The 14,929-nt window shown below is 35.6% G+C and overlaps 2 protein-coding genes across 2 annotated transcripts in view; one reads left to right on the top strand and one right to left on the bottom strand.

Moving 5' to 3' along the window:
• Positions 1-3,063: 3,063 nt before the first annotated feature.
• On the bottom strand, positions 3,064-5,726 carry LOC127362823 (apolipoprotein L3-like). The gene is made up of 2 exons (XM_051399073.1): positions 5,571-5,726; positions 3,064-4,781 (listed from the first exon to the last, which is right to left on the bottom strand). The coding sequence occupies exon 2, from the start codon at positions 4,735-4,737 to the stop codon at positions 3,955-3,957; it is 783 nt and encodes a 260-aa protein (XP_051255033.1). The 5' UTR covers positions 4,738-4,781; positions 5,571-5,726; the 3' UTR covers positions 3,064-3,954.
• Positions 5,727-9,041: 3,315 nt separating this feature from the next.
• Positions 9,042-14,929, top strand: part of LOC127362780 (interleukin-1 receptor accessory protein) — a 19,746-nt gene continuing 13,858 nt past the window's right edge. The window contains exon 1 of the mRNA XM_051398958.1: positions 9,042-9,720. Coding sequence (XP_051254918.1) covers positions 9,719-9,720 — 2 coding nt within the window. The 5' untranslated portion in view covers positions 9,042-9,718. The remainder of the gene's footprint in view (positions 9,721-14,929) is intronic.

Here is a 14,929-nt window from a genome sequence, read left to right as displayed (position 1 = left end):
GGGCAGAACATGGTTTTACTTTAACCACCAAAGTGTCACCAACCTTATTGCTGATCAGTGAGTCTACGGACGGAATGGAAGCAGAAGGTGGCTTTAATTTAACCACCAAAGTGTTACCAACCTTATTGGTGATCGGTAAGTCTAGGGACTGAACGGGGGCAGAAGGTGGTTTTGCTTTAACCACCAACGTGTCTCCAACCTTATTGCTGATCGGTGAGTCTACGGACTGAACGGGGGCGGAACGTGGTTTTGCCTGAACCACCAAAGTGTGACAAACCTTATTGGTGATCAGTGAGTCTACAGACTGAACGGGGGCAGAAGTTGGTTTTGCTTTAACCACCAACATGTCTCCAACCTTATTGGTGATCGGTGACTCTACAGACTGAACGGGGGCAGAACATGGTTTTGCTTTAACCACCAAGATGTCTCCAACCTTATTGCTGATCGGTGAGTCTACAGACTGAATGGAAGCAGAAGATGGTTTTGGTTTAACAACCAAAGTGTGAGAAACCTTATTGCTGATCGGTGAGTCTACGGACTGAACAGGGGCAGGAGGTGGTTTTGCTTTAACCACCAACGTGTCTCCAACCTTATTGCTGATCGGTGAGTCTACGGACTGAACAGGGGCAGAACGTGGTTTTACTTTAACCACCAAGGTGTCACCAACCTTATTGCTGATTGGTGAGTCTACGGACTGAACAGGGGCGGAACGTGGTTTGGCTTTAACCACCAAAGTGTGACCAACCTTATTGTTGACAGCTACCTCCTGAGTGATAGAAGCTGATTCTGAGAAAGGGGTCATGCAGCCACTTCCTGAAGAAATTTCCAGAAACTGACGAATCTCAGCCAATCTCACCTGAGACTCGTCAGTTTCTGTCTCTTCAATGAAAGGAAGTATGGGGGTCTGCCACGACTCCCTGGTTCCAATCAGTGCACTGTCCTTTCCTGTGCAGTTTTTAAGGATTCTTGCCACATGTTGGACCATCGTCTTCAGTCTGTGGGTGAATGAACTTGAGACGAGAGGTTTACTACCCTCCTCGCTGCCTCCACCCCTTCCAGAGCTTTTGGAGAGCTCATTCACTCTCTCTGTGACCTCTGCAACCATGGTGTCTGTTACCTTCTCCATGCTTAGGCAACTGATGTTGGTGACCCCGCTTGCCTCCGAGAAGGCCAGTAAGATAGTGTCACCCAGACACCCGCGGACATCGTCTTCAGAGATGCTTTTGGAGGATTTGGAAGTGTCTGTCCTCTTCAGCAGGCTCTGTTTGTACAACCCGTAAACATGTATGAATATAATATTGATTATATCCACACACATATTATTAATAACATCCTCAGCCTTCTTATCTAGAGTCCCTGACTCCAGCAGCGACCACTGTACGGTTGTCAGCTGCTCTAGGCTCTGACTGATTAGGGCGTGAATACTCTCCACTGTGGCTTGATCCATCTCGTCGCTGTTTGTATCTTTGAATCCGAAGTCCTGAAGAAGTGTCCTGAAGAATCTGAAGTGAACCAGGTTGGATTTTGATCCTAGATGTAGATTTTAAGAGAGAATGTTCGTTTTTGAATCAAAGAAACATTCTATTGGCTTTGATCTTTGAATGACATCATGACATTCCGATGACATCACAGCAAAAGATTAAAGAAATTAAAAAAACTCAACATTCCGACATTAAAACGTTTTAAAAATAAACAAACAAAGTATTTGATTGATTTAGTCTCTGGTTATTAGAAAGAATAGAAATTCTGGTTATTAATTACATTTTTAACTACAACAACTTTTATTAATAGCTATTAAGTTGAAGGATTTGGGATTCTGCAGAGGAGGCTGGTATCATCCACTCTTATTTAAAAACACATATATACCCTCTAAAAACAAAAGTTTACATGAATCTTTCTGAGTTATGACAACTTCTAATGAAATTATGTTCCACAAAATGTTGATATTTTTAATTACCACTTAATAATTGGTAGCAAGTTCTTTGGTTGATTAGGCTACTCATAAAAATGAACTTAGTTTGTGAACATTATTTATGTGTATAACACAACTTATTGAAATAATGTTTGCAACTTAAAAGGTTTATATAAATCAGTACACTTATAACGTTTATCTTGCATTAATGCATTAAGTGGTAGTAATCGGTCCACAGAATTACTTTTTACAGTGTTTTTTTTGCAGTGCAGTCTGTGAAGTTAGCATGTTAGCATGTGGTTAGAAAGTGATATTAACGATGTACATTACTCGCAGAAATATGGGCAATGTGTGAGCACATGGCAGCTAACATTAGCTAGCTAGCTAATTAAATTGTTGACAATTAATAAAACCAAGTAAACCTGTTGAATTGTACGTGTTCTGTGAAACGAGTGCAGGTTTAAATAAATACATTGTGCATGCTGCTAATGTTGGTGTGTACTTTGAGTTGAACAACGAACAACTCTTTAGCAGGGAGTAATCAGTAAAATAATTATATTATTATATAATATAATCAGTAAAATGAACTGAGACTGAATCTGTCTGAATATTAAGTCAGAGAATTGTATAAAAAGTTCCCTAAACAGGGAATAATCTGCTCAAACATTCATCCAAATCTCCGGTTTTAAACAAATGTCCTGCAGTTACTGAGTTCACTGTTTGACTTCATAGTTCAGTTTTAATATAATATGAAATATCCATAAAATATGTCACTGAGTCAGTTTATTAAATGTAGAGAAAAATAGAAAATGGTTCCCTAAAGGGAAAAGGTTGGGAACCAGTGCTTTAATCTGGCTCAGTTGGCTAATGAGCTAACAGCATCTAACATTACTGTTAACGACAGTTAGCTTCTTCTATCAAGAAGTCCATCAGGAAACTCCACACAGCTGTCGTCAAACTGTCCTCTGTCTGTCTCGGAGGTTGTGTTCCCTGGGAGGCTGCTGAATCGGTTGCTAACGCTAACGGCAGCTACATTAGCGATTAGCTTGAGGATGTCAGAGGGAAAACCAGAAAATATTCTCTTTATAAAATATGATCCAGTTTCACCCAAATCACTGATAAAGTTTGTTGTTGTACAGTAATCAGTGAGGTTTTGGGTTTTCTTTTGTTATTTCCTGTTTTATTTTGTAATTCAAAGATGAAATATAAGTAATCATAAAACACAGTTAAAGTATGACAATAAAGAAATTCAAACACTTACAAGTCAGACATCATAAAAGTATTTCGAGTGAAAATATGTTTTATAAGATTTAAAGCAGGGAATGTGCTGATCTCCTAGAATCTTGAAATCAATCGTGAACCAAACTGACAACCTATGAAAGGAGGAGAGACTCTGAACGATGTGTGACCTACGAGTCAGGAGAACTCATAAAGGATTTAACTTTGGTAATGTCTGTTAGGTGGAAGTATCAGGATTTAATGAGATTGTTGATGTGTGGGTCAAAGTTCAGTTGATCTCCACTGGCTGCAATAAAACACTCACTGACTTCTCAGTTGATTCATGAGCTCAGTAAACAGTTTACTGATGAGTTTCTGGTCTCAGTCTCTAGTTTCAGTCTTCTTCCATACAGCATGATGTTCATTTAGTAACTGATGGTCCCATTTAGAGTAAAACAGACCATAAAGCAGGGTATGCTTTAGGGCGGGGCTACCTTGTGATTGATAGCTCATTCTCTGTGAGTCCGTCCAGCTCAACGCACCAAAACAAAAATTAAAAACAAAATACACTATAGACATTAAAATACACTAAAAGCACAAGAACAGATGGAAATGCAGCAAACTCAGATGTGAGTGATCAGAATCAAACATTATTATCTGATTAGCTGCAGAAAGTTACAGGTCATCTCTTTCCTAATAGCAGTTAAACTGGAAACGTAGATTAGTGCATCGTCAGCATAGCAGTGATATTTATATACATTTATTTGAGCTGATTGTCATTATACAACCAGGCTTTGTAAAATGAGCTTGTATTTTTCCATTCTTCATCTTCCTGTAAAGTCTTTAAGTTCCTTCTTCATCTGATCAAACTCATCAACGACCTTCTGACACTGATCAGCTGACTGAATGATGGAGACTCTTAACTTTTCATCCTCTTCAGGGTTCGCAGTGAATCTGAACACTTTCACAAACAACATTAACAGGTTACCTATGAACCCCAGCACTGCTACAGCTACATTCACAGTTTCTTCACTCCTCTTCCTCAGTTCAGACACTCGTCTAAGGATCCACTGAAACTCCTCCACCCCTGACAGAGTGCTTCCAGCCTGAACTTCAGATGATTTTTTCTCCAACTTTTCACATGTCGTCTTTATTTCTGTCAGGTTGATCTTCAGAGGTTCAACAAGCTCCACGAATTCTTTCCCCAGCTCTTCTACTTTCTTTGCACTTCCGTTCTCTTTTAGAGTTTTTGTTACGTTCACACCAACAACAGTAGCTCCTCCCCCTACTGCTGCTGCTCCTCCTGCTGCTGCTAGTGCTAAGCTCAACCCCCCAGTGAACGGAGCTGCAAAGACCCCAATGAGTCCGAGTCCGAGTCCGGCTCCTGCAGTAGCAGTTCCTGCTGTTCTGGCTGTATCTGTTCTCTCCTGCATCGTTTTTATTTCATCAACAATCCTCATAAACTCTCGTACAATCTCTCTCATTCTTGGTTCTTTACAGTCAAATTCTTTGATGAATGAAGCTGCCTCTTTAATTATTCTGTCCATTAATTCAGACAGATCAGGAGGGAGTTCTTTGCTCAGTCTTCTTGTTGGACCAGAGGCCATTTTGTGTTGGTTCTCCTCAAACTGTGATCAGCTGATCAGAAACTCTGTGGAAACACAAAGAGAGATAGGAAATACTCACACAGGTGTAAAGTGGATCTGCAGAGTCCTATTATTATTATTATTATTACATTATTATTATTATTGTTATTATTATTGCCAGTGTGATATTATTATTATTGTTATTATTGATCACAGTATATATTATTATTATTATTATTGAAGTGTATATTATTATTATTATTGATCACAGTGTATATTATTATTGTTATTATTGATCACAGTGTATATTATTATTATTATTATTATTATTATTGATCACAGTGTATATTATTATTATTATTATTATTGATCACAGTATATATTATTATTATTATTATTATTGATCACAGTGTATATTATTATTATTATTATTATTGATCACAGTATATATTATTATTATTATTTTAATTATTATTTTTTTTATTATTATTATTTTTCATAGTATATATTATTATTATTATTATTATTGATCACAGTGTATATTATTATTATTATTATTATTGATCACAGTATATATTATTATTATTGATCACAGTGTATATTATTATTATTATTATTATTATTGATTGCAGTGTATATTATTATTATTGTTATTATTGATCACAGTGTATATTATTATTATTATTGATCGCGAGTGTATATTATTATTATTATTAATTATTATTATTATTATTGATCGCAGTGTATATTATTATTATTATTATTATTAATCACAGTGTATATTATTATCATTATTATTATTATTATTATTATTATTGTTGTTATTATTATTAAAACAATGAGGTTGTTCTTACCGTTGGTCTGCAGAAGCTGTGTGAGGCAGCAGGCGAAGAGACGAACTGAGCAACTGAGCATGCTCAGAGCAGAGGAGACGCCCAGTCTGAGAGCTTTCTGAAGTTGTGTGATAAGAGACAACTGAAAGTGAAAGTTACAGACGTCCTGAAAAAGACAACAACCAAAGATTAAACTTTATTTTAGATTTAAAATAACCAAAGCCAGTGACCCTGAGAGCAGCACTGATGTATTGATTATTGATTAATGTCCCTTCAGGTTATATGAGCTGCTGTTGAACTGTGTTCTGGTTTGTTTAAAGCAGCCTGTTCTGGCAGAATTCCATCGTCACTGAACGTCTGCTGCTGGACCTCAGAGATAAAATGAAGATGGTGTCTTCACCATCCTAGGAAAAAGAGTCCTACTGAATGATGTTCATCAGAGAGGGTTTAGATATACACAATGCTGAGTGAATGGAAGTGAGTACACCTCCATTAGCAGAGCTCAGTGTCCTCCACCTCTCTTGGTCCACTTCTTTCTATCTTCCCCAGTTGAGCTGTTTCTGTCTGGACCTCCGTCCTCCAGCTGGGCGAGACCCCTTAGTCCCTGCCTGACATCATCACAGTATATACAGTATATATATATACCTGTATTTATCACTTTATCCAGTAGACCAATAATTAATAGTTTAACTTTTATATTAATTCTAATATATATAAGTATATATATACTGTATATATACACATATATATATATATATTTGTTTATATTTGTATTTCCTGTGGATGTAAATAAATACTTTTGGTGAAATATAAATAAATAATAGTAAACTATATCTGCACTAATATAAGCTGCAGGCTCTCTGTATTTACAGCCTGCCGCCACCAGAGGGAGACATTACATCATTAATGTTGTTGTGAGAGGCTCCATCTGTTGAATGTGTGAATATTTATTTTAATGTCACTTCCTGCTTTAACTTATATTTATTATTTATTTATTATTATTATTATTATTTATTTCATATTAATCTTTAGAATTAAATTAACCTGCAGTGTTTATGTTATCTTTATAAATGAAGAGAATTAGAGAGGTTTTTGTGTCATTTTGACCAGTTTGAGAAATGTCTGTGTTATGGATCTGTTAATCCCTGCAGTCGGTGTGAACGACCATAATGTGCCAGTTAGTTCTGGTCTGGTTGGAGTCCATTCAGTGTAGACTGAATGAATCAATGATTGAAGAATTACAGAAACGTTCAGTGGAGAGCAGAGGACAGGAGGGAGTGAGGTTTATATCCCGTAATGTCTTCCTAATGAAAGGAACCGTTTTTATAATCGATTTAAAATCCACGATTTCAGTCAGGAGCTGTCTGTGAGTGAGGGAACCTATAAAGGAGGAACTGTTGTATCTTCACAGGGTCCCGTCTCCTGAATGAGTGTGTGTTTGTACGGTGTTAATAAAGTTGTGTGTTTGTACAGTGTTAATAAAGTTGTGTGTTTGTACAGTGATAAAAAGTTGTGTTTGTACAGTGTTAATAAAGTGGTGTTTGTACAGTGTTAATAAAGTTGTGTGTTTGTACAGTGTTAATAAAGTTGTGTTTGTACAGTGTTAATAAAGTTGTGTTTGTACAGTGTTAATAAAGTTGTGTGTTTGTACAGTGTTAATAAAGTTGTGTGTTTGTACAGTGTTAATAAAGTTGTGTTTGTACAGTGTTAATAAAGTTGTGTGTTTGTACAGTGTTAATAAAGTTGTGTGTTTGTACGTGTTAATAAAGTGTGTGTTTGTACAGTGTTAATAAAGTTGGTTTGTACAGTGTTAATAAGTTGTGTGTTTGTACAGTGATAATAAAGTTGTGTGTTTGTACAGTGTTAATAAAGTTGTGTGTTTGTACAGTGTTAATAAAGTTGTGTTTGTACAGTGTTAATAAAGTGTGTTTGTACAGTGTTAATAAAGTTGTGTTTGTACAGTGATAATAAAGTTGTGTGTCTGTACAGTGATAATAAAGTTGTGTGTTTGTACAGTGTTAATAAAGTTGTGTGTTTGTACAGTGTTAATAAAGTTGTGTTTGTACAGTGATAATAAAGTTGTGTTTGTATAGTGTTAATAAAGTTGTGTGTTTGTACAGTGTTAATAAAGTTGTGTGTTCGTACAGTGTTAATAAAGTTGTGTGTTTGTACAGTGTTAATAAAGTGTGTGTTTGTACAGTGTTAATAAAGTTGTGTGTTTGTATAGTGTTAATAAAGTTGTGTGTTTGTACAGTGTTAATAAAGTTGTGTGTTTGTACAGTGTTAATAAAGTTGTGTGTTTGTACAGTGTTAATAAAGTTGTGTTTGTACAGTGTTAATAAAGTTGTGTGTTTGTACAGTGTTAATAAAGTTGTGTTTGTACAGTGTTAATAAAGTTGTGTGTTTGTACAGTGTTAATAAAGTTGTGTGTTTGTACAGTGTTAATAAAGTTGTGTGTTTGTACAGTGTTAATAAAGTTGTGTGTTTGTACAGTGTTAATAAAGTTGTGTGTTTGTACAGTGTTAATAAAGTTGTGTGTTTGTACAGTGTTAATAAAGTTGTGTTTGTACAGTGATAAAAAGTTGTGTTTGTACAGTGATAATAAAGTTGTGTGTTTGTACAGTGTTAATAAGTTGTGTGTTTGTACAGTGTTAATAAAGTTGTGTGTTTGTACAGTGTTAATAAAGTTGTGTGTTTGTACAGTGTTAATAAAGTTGTGTTTGTACAGTGTTAATAAAGTTGTGTTTGTACAGTGTTAATAAAGTTGTGTTTTTTTAACTTTATTTAACTTTTCAAAAACACACGTTCTCTCAAAGGGAACATAAATTGCATTTATACAACAAAATATTTATTCTCTCTCAATTACCAAAAAATAAAATCTACAAGGCTTTGTTAAATCCAAATAATATAATAATAATAATAATAATAATAATAATAATAATAAAAAGTATACAAAGGATTCATAAGATTAAAACGAAAAATTACATAAATAAAACAAACAGAAAATAAATGCAAGATTACAGATCATTCTCTCTAACTGATCCTCTATCAGCCCATCAATCCTTCATACTAATAATCCTTCATATTCTATATATCTATATATATATTCATCCGTCATTAAACCCAACTATTGTTCAACTCATTTTAAAACACATCAGTGAGGGTTGATGTCATTGCGCCTCATGTGAGCTGTTAAATCTTTTATTTATTCTTATTCATTCTCCTGTACAGCACTGTGGTCAACGCTGGTTGTTTTATTAAGTTGGATTGGATTGATGCACCTTCCCACTGACACGTGTGTGTGTGTGTGTGTGTGTGTGTGTGTGTGTGTGTGTGTGTGTGTTTGATATTTGTGATATTTGTCTAAAATTGGAACACAGTGATAATAAAGTTGTGTGAGTCTCCAGCTGTTGTGTAATCAGTGATGTTGTAACAGATCGGGAGGAGGAGCATCAACCGGAATACAGTCAACCTCCACTTCCTACACACACACACACACACACACACACACACACACACACACACACACAGCTGCTAACTTTATCTATTATCGCTCCTTTCTGCCTGTTTGTGCAGATTTTAATCCAGAAGCTGTCTCACTGTCTGTCTGTCTGTCTGCTGTCTGTCTGTCTGTCTGCTGTCTGTCTGTCTGTCTGCCTGTTTGTCTGTCTGTCTGTCTGCCTGTCTGTCTGTCTGTCTTACACTAACTTCTGTGACTTTAATTAGTTAATGAGCACGTGACTTTGCTCATTAATGTAAACATCTGGAAGAGTTCCCGGACCACCGGGGGACCGCCACCGTTACTCCTGGAGATTTACAGCCGCGATCGAGCGCTGACACTCGGCCGTTAATCACCAGAGCCCCCGCTGCTGTTTCCCGTACTGCTGCTCCCGGCGGGGCGGTGCTAACCGGAGGCTGAGTGCCATCAGCGGGACTCACAGACACAGTCAACACATAGAGACCCGGGATACCCGGGACAACCCCCCCCAACACACACACACACACACACACACACACACACACACACAGTCCAGTCCGACACGGTCCCGATCCTGCCCCGCCCACATCCAGCTCAGCTCCGCCCGCCCGCCGGGACGCTCCGCTGTATCACCCCGACCGGTTCATCCCGAGCGGACAGACACCGAGCGGACCCTCCCGACCTGCTGTCAATGTAAGTCAACCTGCTGCTGGCTTTTATTCTCTAAATGCGCTGTTTTCCATACGGACCCTGGTGCGACCACACGCTGCTGTGGCGGTGGGGTGAATTCGCTGTGAAGTGAAGGCAGTTCGGTGGTTAGTTTCACTCACAGTCGCTCTGAATGAGAGCAGCACACCGATGGGTGGAAATGTTCTCCGGGTTATCCGAGGGAAGACTCGTGGTCGCGGCTCGCTCGCACCGAGAGTCCCGCGCTCAGAACGTCATTAAAAAATCTCTAATTTTATTATTTTTCGGATTTATTCACTCGACCATAAAAGCTGAGAGCACAACTACACATTAGCACTAACCAGCCGGATGTATTCTACTATTCGGCTAACATATATTTCACCAACATGCTCCCAGAGCAACACAAATACAACTTTAGTAAATCCTGTTCCTGTTTCTCCATAAATCTCAAATACACCCTGATGGACGGTGAAAGACAAACATTAAAGTTGATTTGTTGAAGTAAAAGTGTTACTGCTGAATAATCTATGTGCCGAATTTATCATAAGACTCTAAAGATTAATAAAATGTCTTATGATTTGTAAAAAGTTCGATTCGATATTATTAGATGATGAAGACTATTTAAAATGAGCTGTTTTTAAAGTCAGATTTTGTCCCGATGAGGGAGGACAGACAGCAGAGTCAGTGTCCCCCATCGATCCGCTCTGATAATCAGATTATGGTCGATCAGATCAGTTTGGGGACTCTGCAGCGATCAGCAGAAACACAGCTGAACACTGCAGTCCACCTGCCTCTTCATCATCACCATCATCATCCTCATCATCATCAGACATCTGCAGTCACAGTTCTTCACTGCTCATCATCATCACACGTCCCTTTTTAATTAAAACCATAAATTAAAACGACCTGGCACAAAATGTGAGCGCTCATCTTCATCGTCCTCTTCATCCTCATTCAGTATTGAATAAATGAATGAACAGAGGAAACGTTGTCCAGCTCAAAGCAAACACTAATAATCGGACAAGAACAGAACTCCATAAGGAAAACAATCAAATTTAAACCAATCACAGTTTGAACTGTAAACGTGGTTTTTATTTTTAACTTTCAGTGGATCTAAATATATAAATAAATATAATATATAAATATAATAAATAAATAAATAAATAGATATAATATATAAATAAATATAATATATAAATAAATATAATATATAAATAAATATAATATATAAATATAATAAATAAATAGATATAATATATAAATAAATATAATATATAAATAAATATAATATATAAATATAATAAATAAATAAATAAATAAATAGATATAATATATAAATAAATATAATATATAAATAAATATAATATATAAATATAATAAATAAATAGATATAATATATAAATAAATATAATATATAAATAAATATAATATATAAATATAATAAATAAATAAATAAATAAATAGATATAATATATAAATAAATATAATATATAAATATAATATAATATATAAATATAATATAATAAATAAATAGATATAATATATAAATAAATATAATATATAAATATAAAAGTGACGCTGTGTGATGAATGTTGGAACTGTAACTGAGCTTTATGTTGTGTGAGATTTTGTTAAAATTTGTAGTATTTTAGTTATTTAAACTCGTTTTAGCACCAATATCGTAAAAACCCCGAATGTTACCCGAAGTACAAGATCAGATTTATTGATCCTCTGCAGGGGAGATTTAAATTGATTAGCAGAAATATAAAATATAAAGAGTATAAAGGATGAACTCTGTTTCTAATGTTTATAAAGTAAAATAATACTACAGCAGATTTATTGAGACTGAAGTACCCAGAATCCTCTTGAGCTCCAACTGAAGAGACTGTGTGACTGATGGAGCCGCTCTGGTCCCGAATGTCCCTCCTGGGATCCACTAGCTCCGCCTGATCGTCCACCATGACGCTTTATCTCTCCGTCTGCTCCAGCTCCTCCTCATCCCTCCTTCATTTACCTCCCTCCTTCATTTACCTCCCTCCTTTATTTATCTCCCTCCTTTATTTACCTCCCTCCTTTATTTACCTCCCTCCTTCATTTACCTCCCTCCTTCATTTATCTCCCTCCTTCATTTACCTCCCTCCTTTACCTCCCTCCCTCCTTTATTTACCTCCCTCCTTCATTTACCTCCCTCCTTTATCTCCCTCCCTCCTTCATTTACCTCCCTCCTTCATTTACCTCCCTCCTTTATCTCCCTCCCTCCTTTACCTCCCTCCTTCATTTACCTCCCTCCTTCATCTCCCTCCTTTATCTCCCTCCTTTATCTCCCTCCTTTACCTCCCTCCTTTATCTCCCTCCCTCCTTTATCTCCTTCATTTACCTCCCTCCTTCATTTACCTCCCTCCTTTATTTATCTCCCTCCTTCATTTACCTCCCTCCTTCTACCTCCTTTATCTCCCTCCCTCCTTTATTTGTCTCCCTCCTTCATTTACCTCCCTCCTTTATTTCCCTCCCTCCTTTATTTACCTCCCTCCTTTATCTCCCTCCCTCCTTTATCTCCCTCCTTTATCTCCCTCCCTCCTCTGAAGGCCCAGACTCTTGTTGTCTGCTCAGAGAAAGGAATTATGGGTAACTTTAGGTCACGTTCAGCTTCAATAGTCTGAAAATATTCACGTAAAAGTAAAAAAAATAATAATAAATTACTCAAAGTAACAAATTAGTTTTTATTTTAATATATTTTAGTTTGTGATTATTACTAAAATCATTAATGTAACGTTAGCATTACGTTAGCTTAACTGCTAAACACAATTTAAAGCCAACAGACGGCCAGCAACACGAGTTAATGTCGTTATCGTAACGTTAAACTAAAAATATTACGCTAACGTTAGCCAGCAACACGATTTAATATCGTTATCGTAACGTTAAACTAAAAATATTACGCTAACGTTAGCCAGCAACACGATTTAATATCGTTATCGTAACGTTAAACTAAAAATATTACGCTAACGTTACCAAATTTAATTTTTTTTTTAACTAAACTAAAGATATTACGCTAACGTTAGCCAGCAACACGATTTAATATCGTTATCGTAACATTAAACTAAAAGATATTACACTAACGTTAGCCAGCAACACGATTTAATATCGTTATCGTAACGTTAAACTAAAGATATTACGCTAACGTTAGCCAGCAACACGATTTAATGTCGTTATCTAACCTAAATAAAAATATTACGCTAACGTTAGCCAGCCACACGAGTTAATATCGTTATCTAACGTTAAACTAAAAATATTACGCTAACGTTAGCCAGCAACACGAGTTAATGTCGTTATCGTAACGTTAAACTAAAAATATTACGCTAACGTTAGCCAGCAACACGAGTTAATATCGTTATCGTAACGTTAAACTAAAAATATTACGCTAACGTTAGCCAGCAACACGATTTAATGTCGTTATCGTAACGTTAAACTAAAAATATTACGCTAACGTTAGCCAGCAACACGATTTAATGTCGTTATCGTAACGTTAAACTAAAAATATTACGCTAACGTTAGCCAGCAAAACAATTTAATATCGTTATCGTAACGTTAAACTAAAAATATTACGCTAACGTTAGCCAGCAACACGAGTTAATGTCGTTATCGTAACGCTAAACTAAAAATATTACGCTAACGTTAGCTGGCGAGCTACAGTTTCACCTCCGTTAGATAATAAATAATATATACGTTGAAACGTTGAAGTTAGCATTACGTTAGCTTAGTTATCATTTTAAAAGCCCAACAGACGACGAGCCAAACGAGTTAATATCAAAGATTAATGTTAAACATTAAAAGATTAACATTAAAGGTTTGGAGAAATTAATTGATTCGTGGCAGACTTTTTAAATAAACCTTTTAATCTCTGATTATAAAATAAAGTCACAACGCTCCAAATATTACATTTAATGTTAAATATAATATTTGACGTCAGGATTTTAAATTGTTCACCAACCAAACGTTAATAAATGATGTTGTTTTTTAATCTGGTGAGTGAAGCTACCAGATATCTTATAAGATAATATAATATAATATGATATAATATGATATGATATGATATGATATAATATAATATAATATAATATGATATGATATGATATGATATAATATAATATGATATGATAGATATGATATGATATGATATGATATAATATAATATGATATGATATGATATGATATGATATAATATATATGATATGATATGATATGATATAATATAATATAATATAATATAATATGATATAATATAATATGATATAATATAATATGATATAATATAATATGATATAATATAATATAATATAATATAATGATCTTACTGCAGAGAAAAGTGTCTAAAACAATTATTTTCATTGGTGTTGAGATGAAAATGTTTGTGATATCTGAGTGAATCAGAGGCAGAAATAAACCAATAAAACGAGATAAAATCAATAAAACTTCTAATTTCTGTCGTCACACTCGAGCTGATTTTAACACGTGGCGATAAATTAAAATAAATTCATCAGATGAACCGAGAGCTGAAGGTCGTTAACGTCCATCTCGTCTCCAGTAACGAGCAGATGAAGCAGATTTATGGATGAGGGCGAGAGACCCTGACACACACAGAGAGAGAGAGAGACTTTAAAACCATAAAATAACTGACGATCATATTTAGAATAATAACGTTTCTATCTGCAAGATACAGCCACAGATTCTGTTCGATGGACTTTACATCACTGTGAATGTGTCTGTAGTGTTAGCTTTGTATTGTTAGCATCATTTATTGTTGGCTAACATCAACAGTTTGTCAGAATACAGAAGTTAGCATCATGGATCACGTTAGCTGGAGAAGCTAACGTTAGCTAACTAACATATCCACTCAGATAGCATTTTGCTAGAGTTAATGTTAGCGAGAAAGGAAGCTAAAGTTAGCCAGTTAGTTGCAATCGAGAAACGCTGAATAACATTATCCAACAACGTAACCTGCAAACGACCAAGCAGCCAGAACAGCCGGGAGTCTGGATGAAGCTAAGCTAAGCTAACTGACAGTATTTTGCTACGTTGGTAATTTGTTCATGTTAGCAAGCAAGCTAACGTTATCCAGCTAACAGCACAATCAGACAATATGTTCCACTAGCTTAGCATTAATGTTAGCTTTGACTTTGGACTCTGTGTTGGACTCTGTGTTGTGGACTCTGTGTTG

Source organism: Dicentrarchus labrax, unplaced genomic scaffold, assembly GCF_905237075.1.
Source record: "Dicentrarchus labrax unplaced genomic scaffold, dlabrax2021, whole genome shotgun sequence".
NCBI lineage: Eukaryota > Metazoa > Chordata > Actinopteri > Moronidae > Dicentrarchus > Dicentrarchus labrax.
This window is presented reverse-complemented; position numbering and strand designations above follow the sequence as displayed.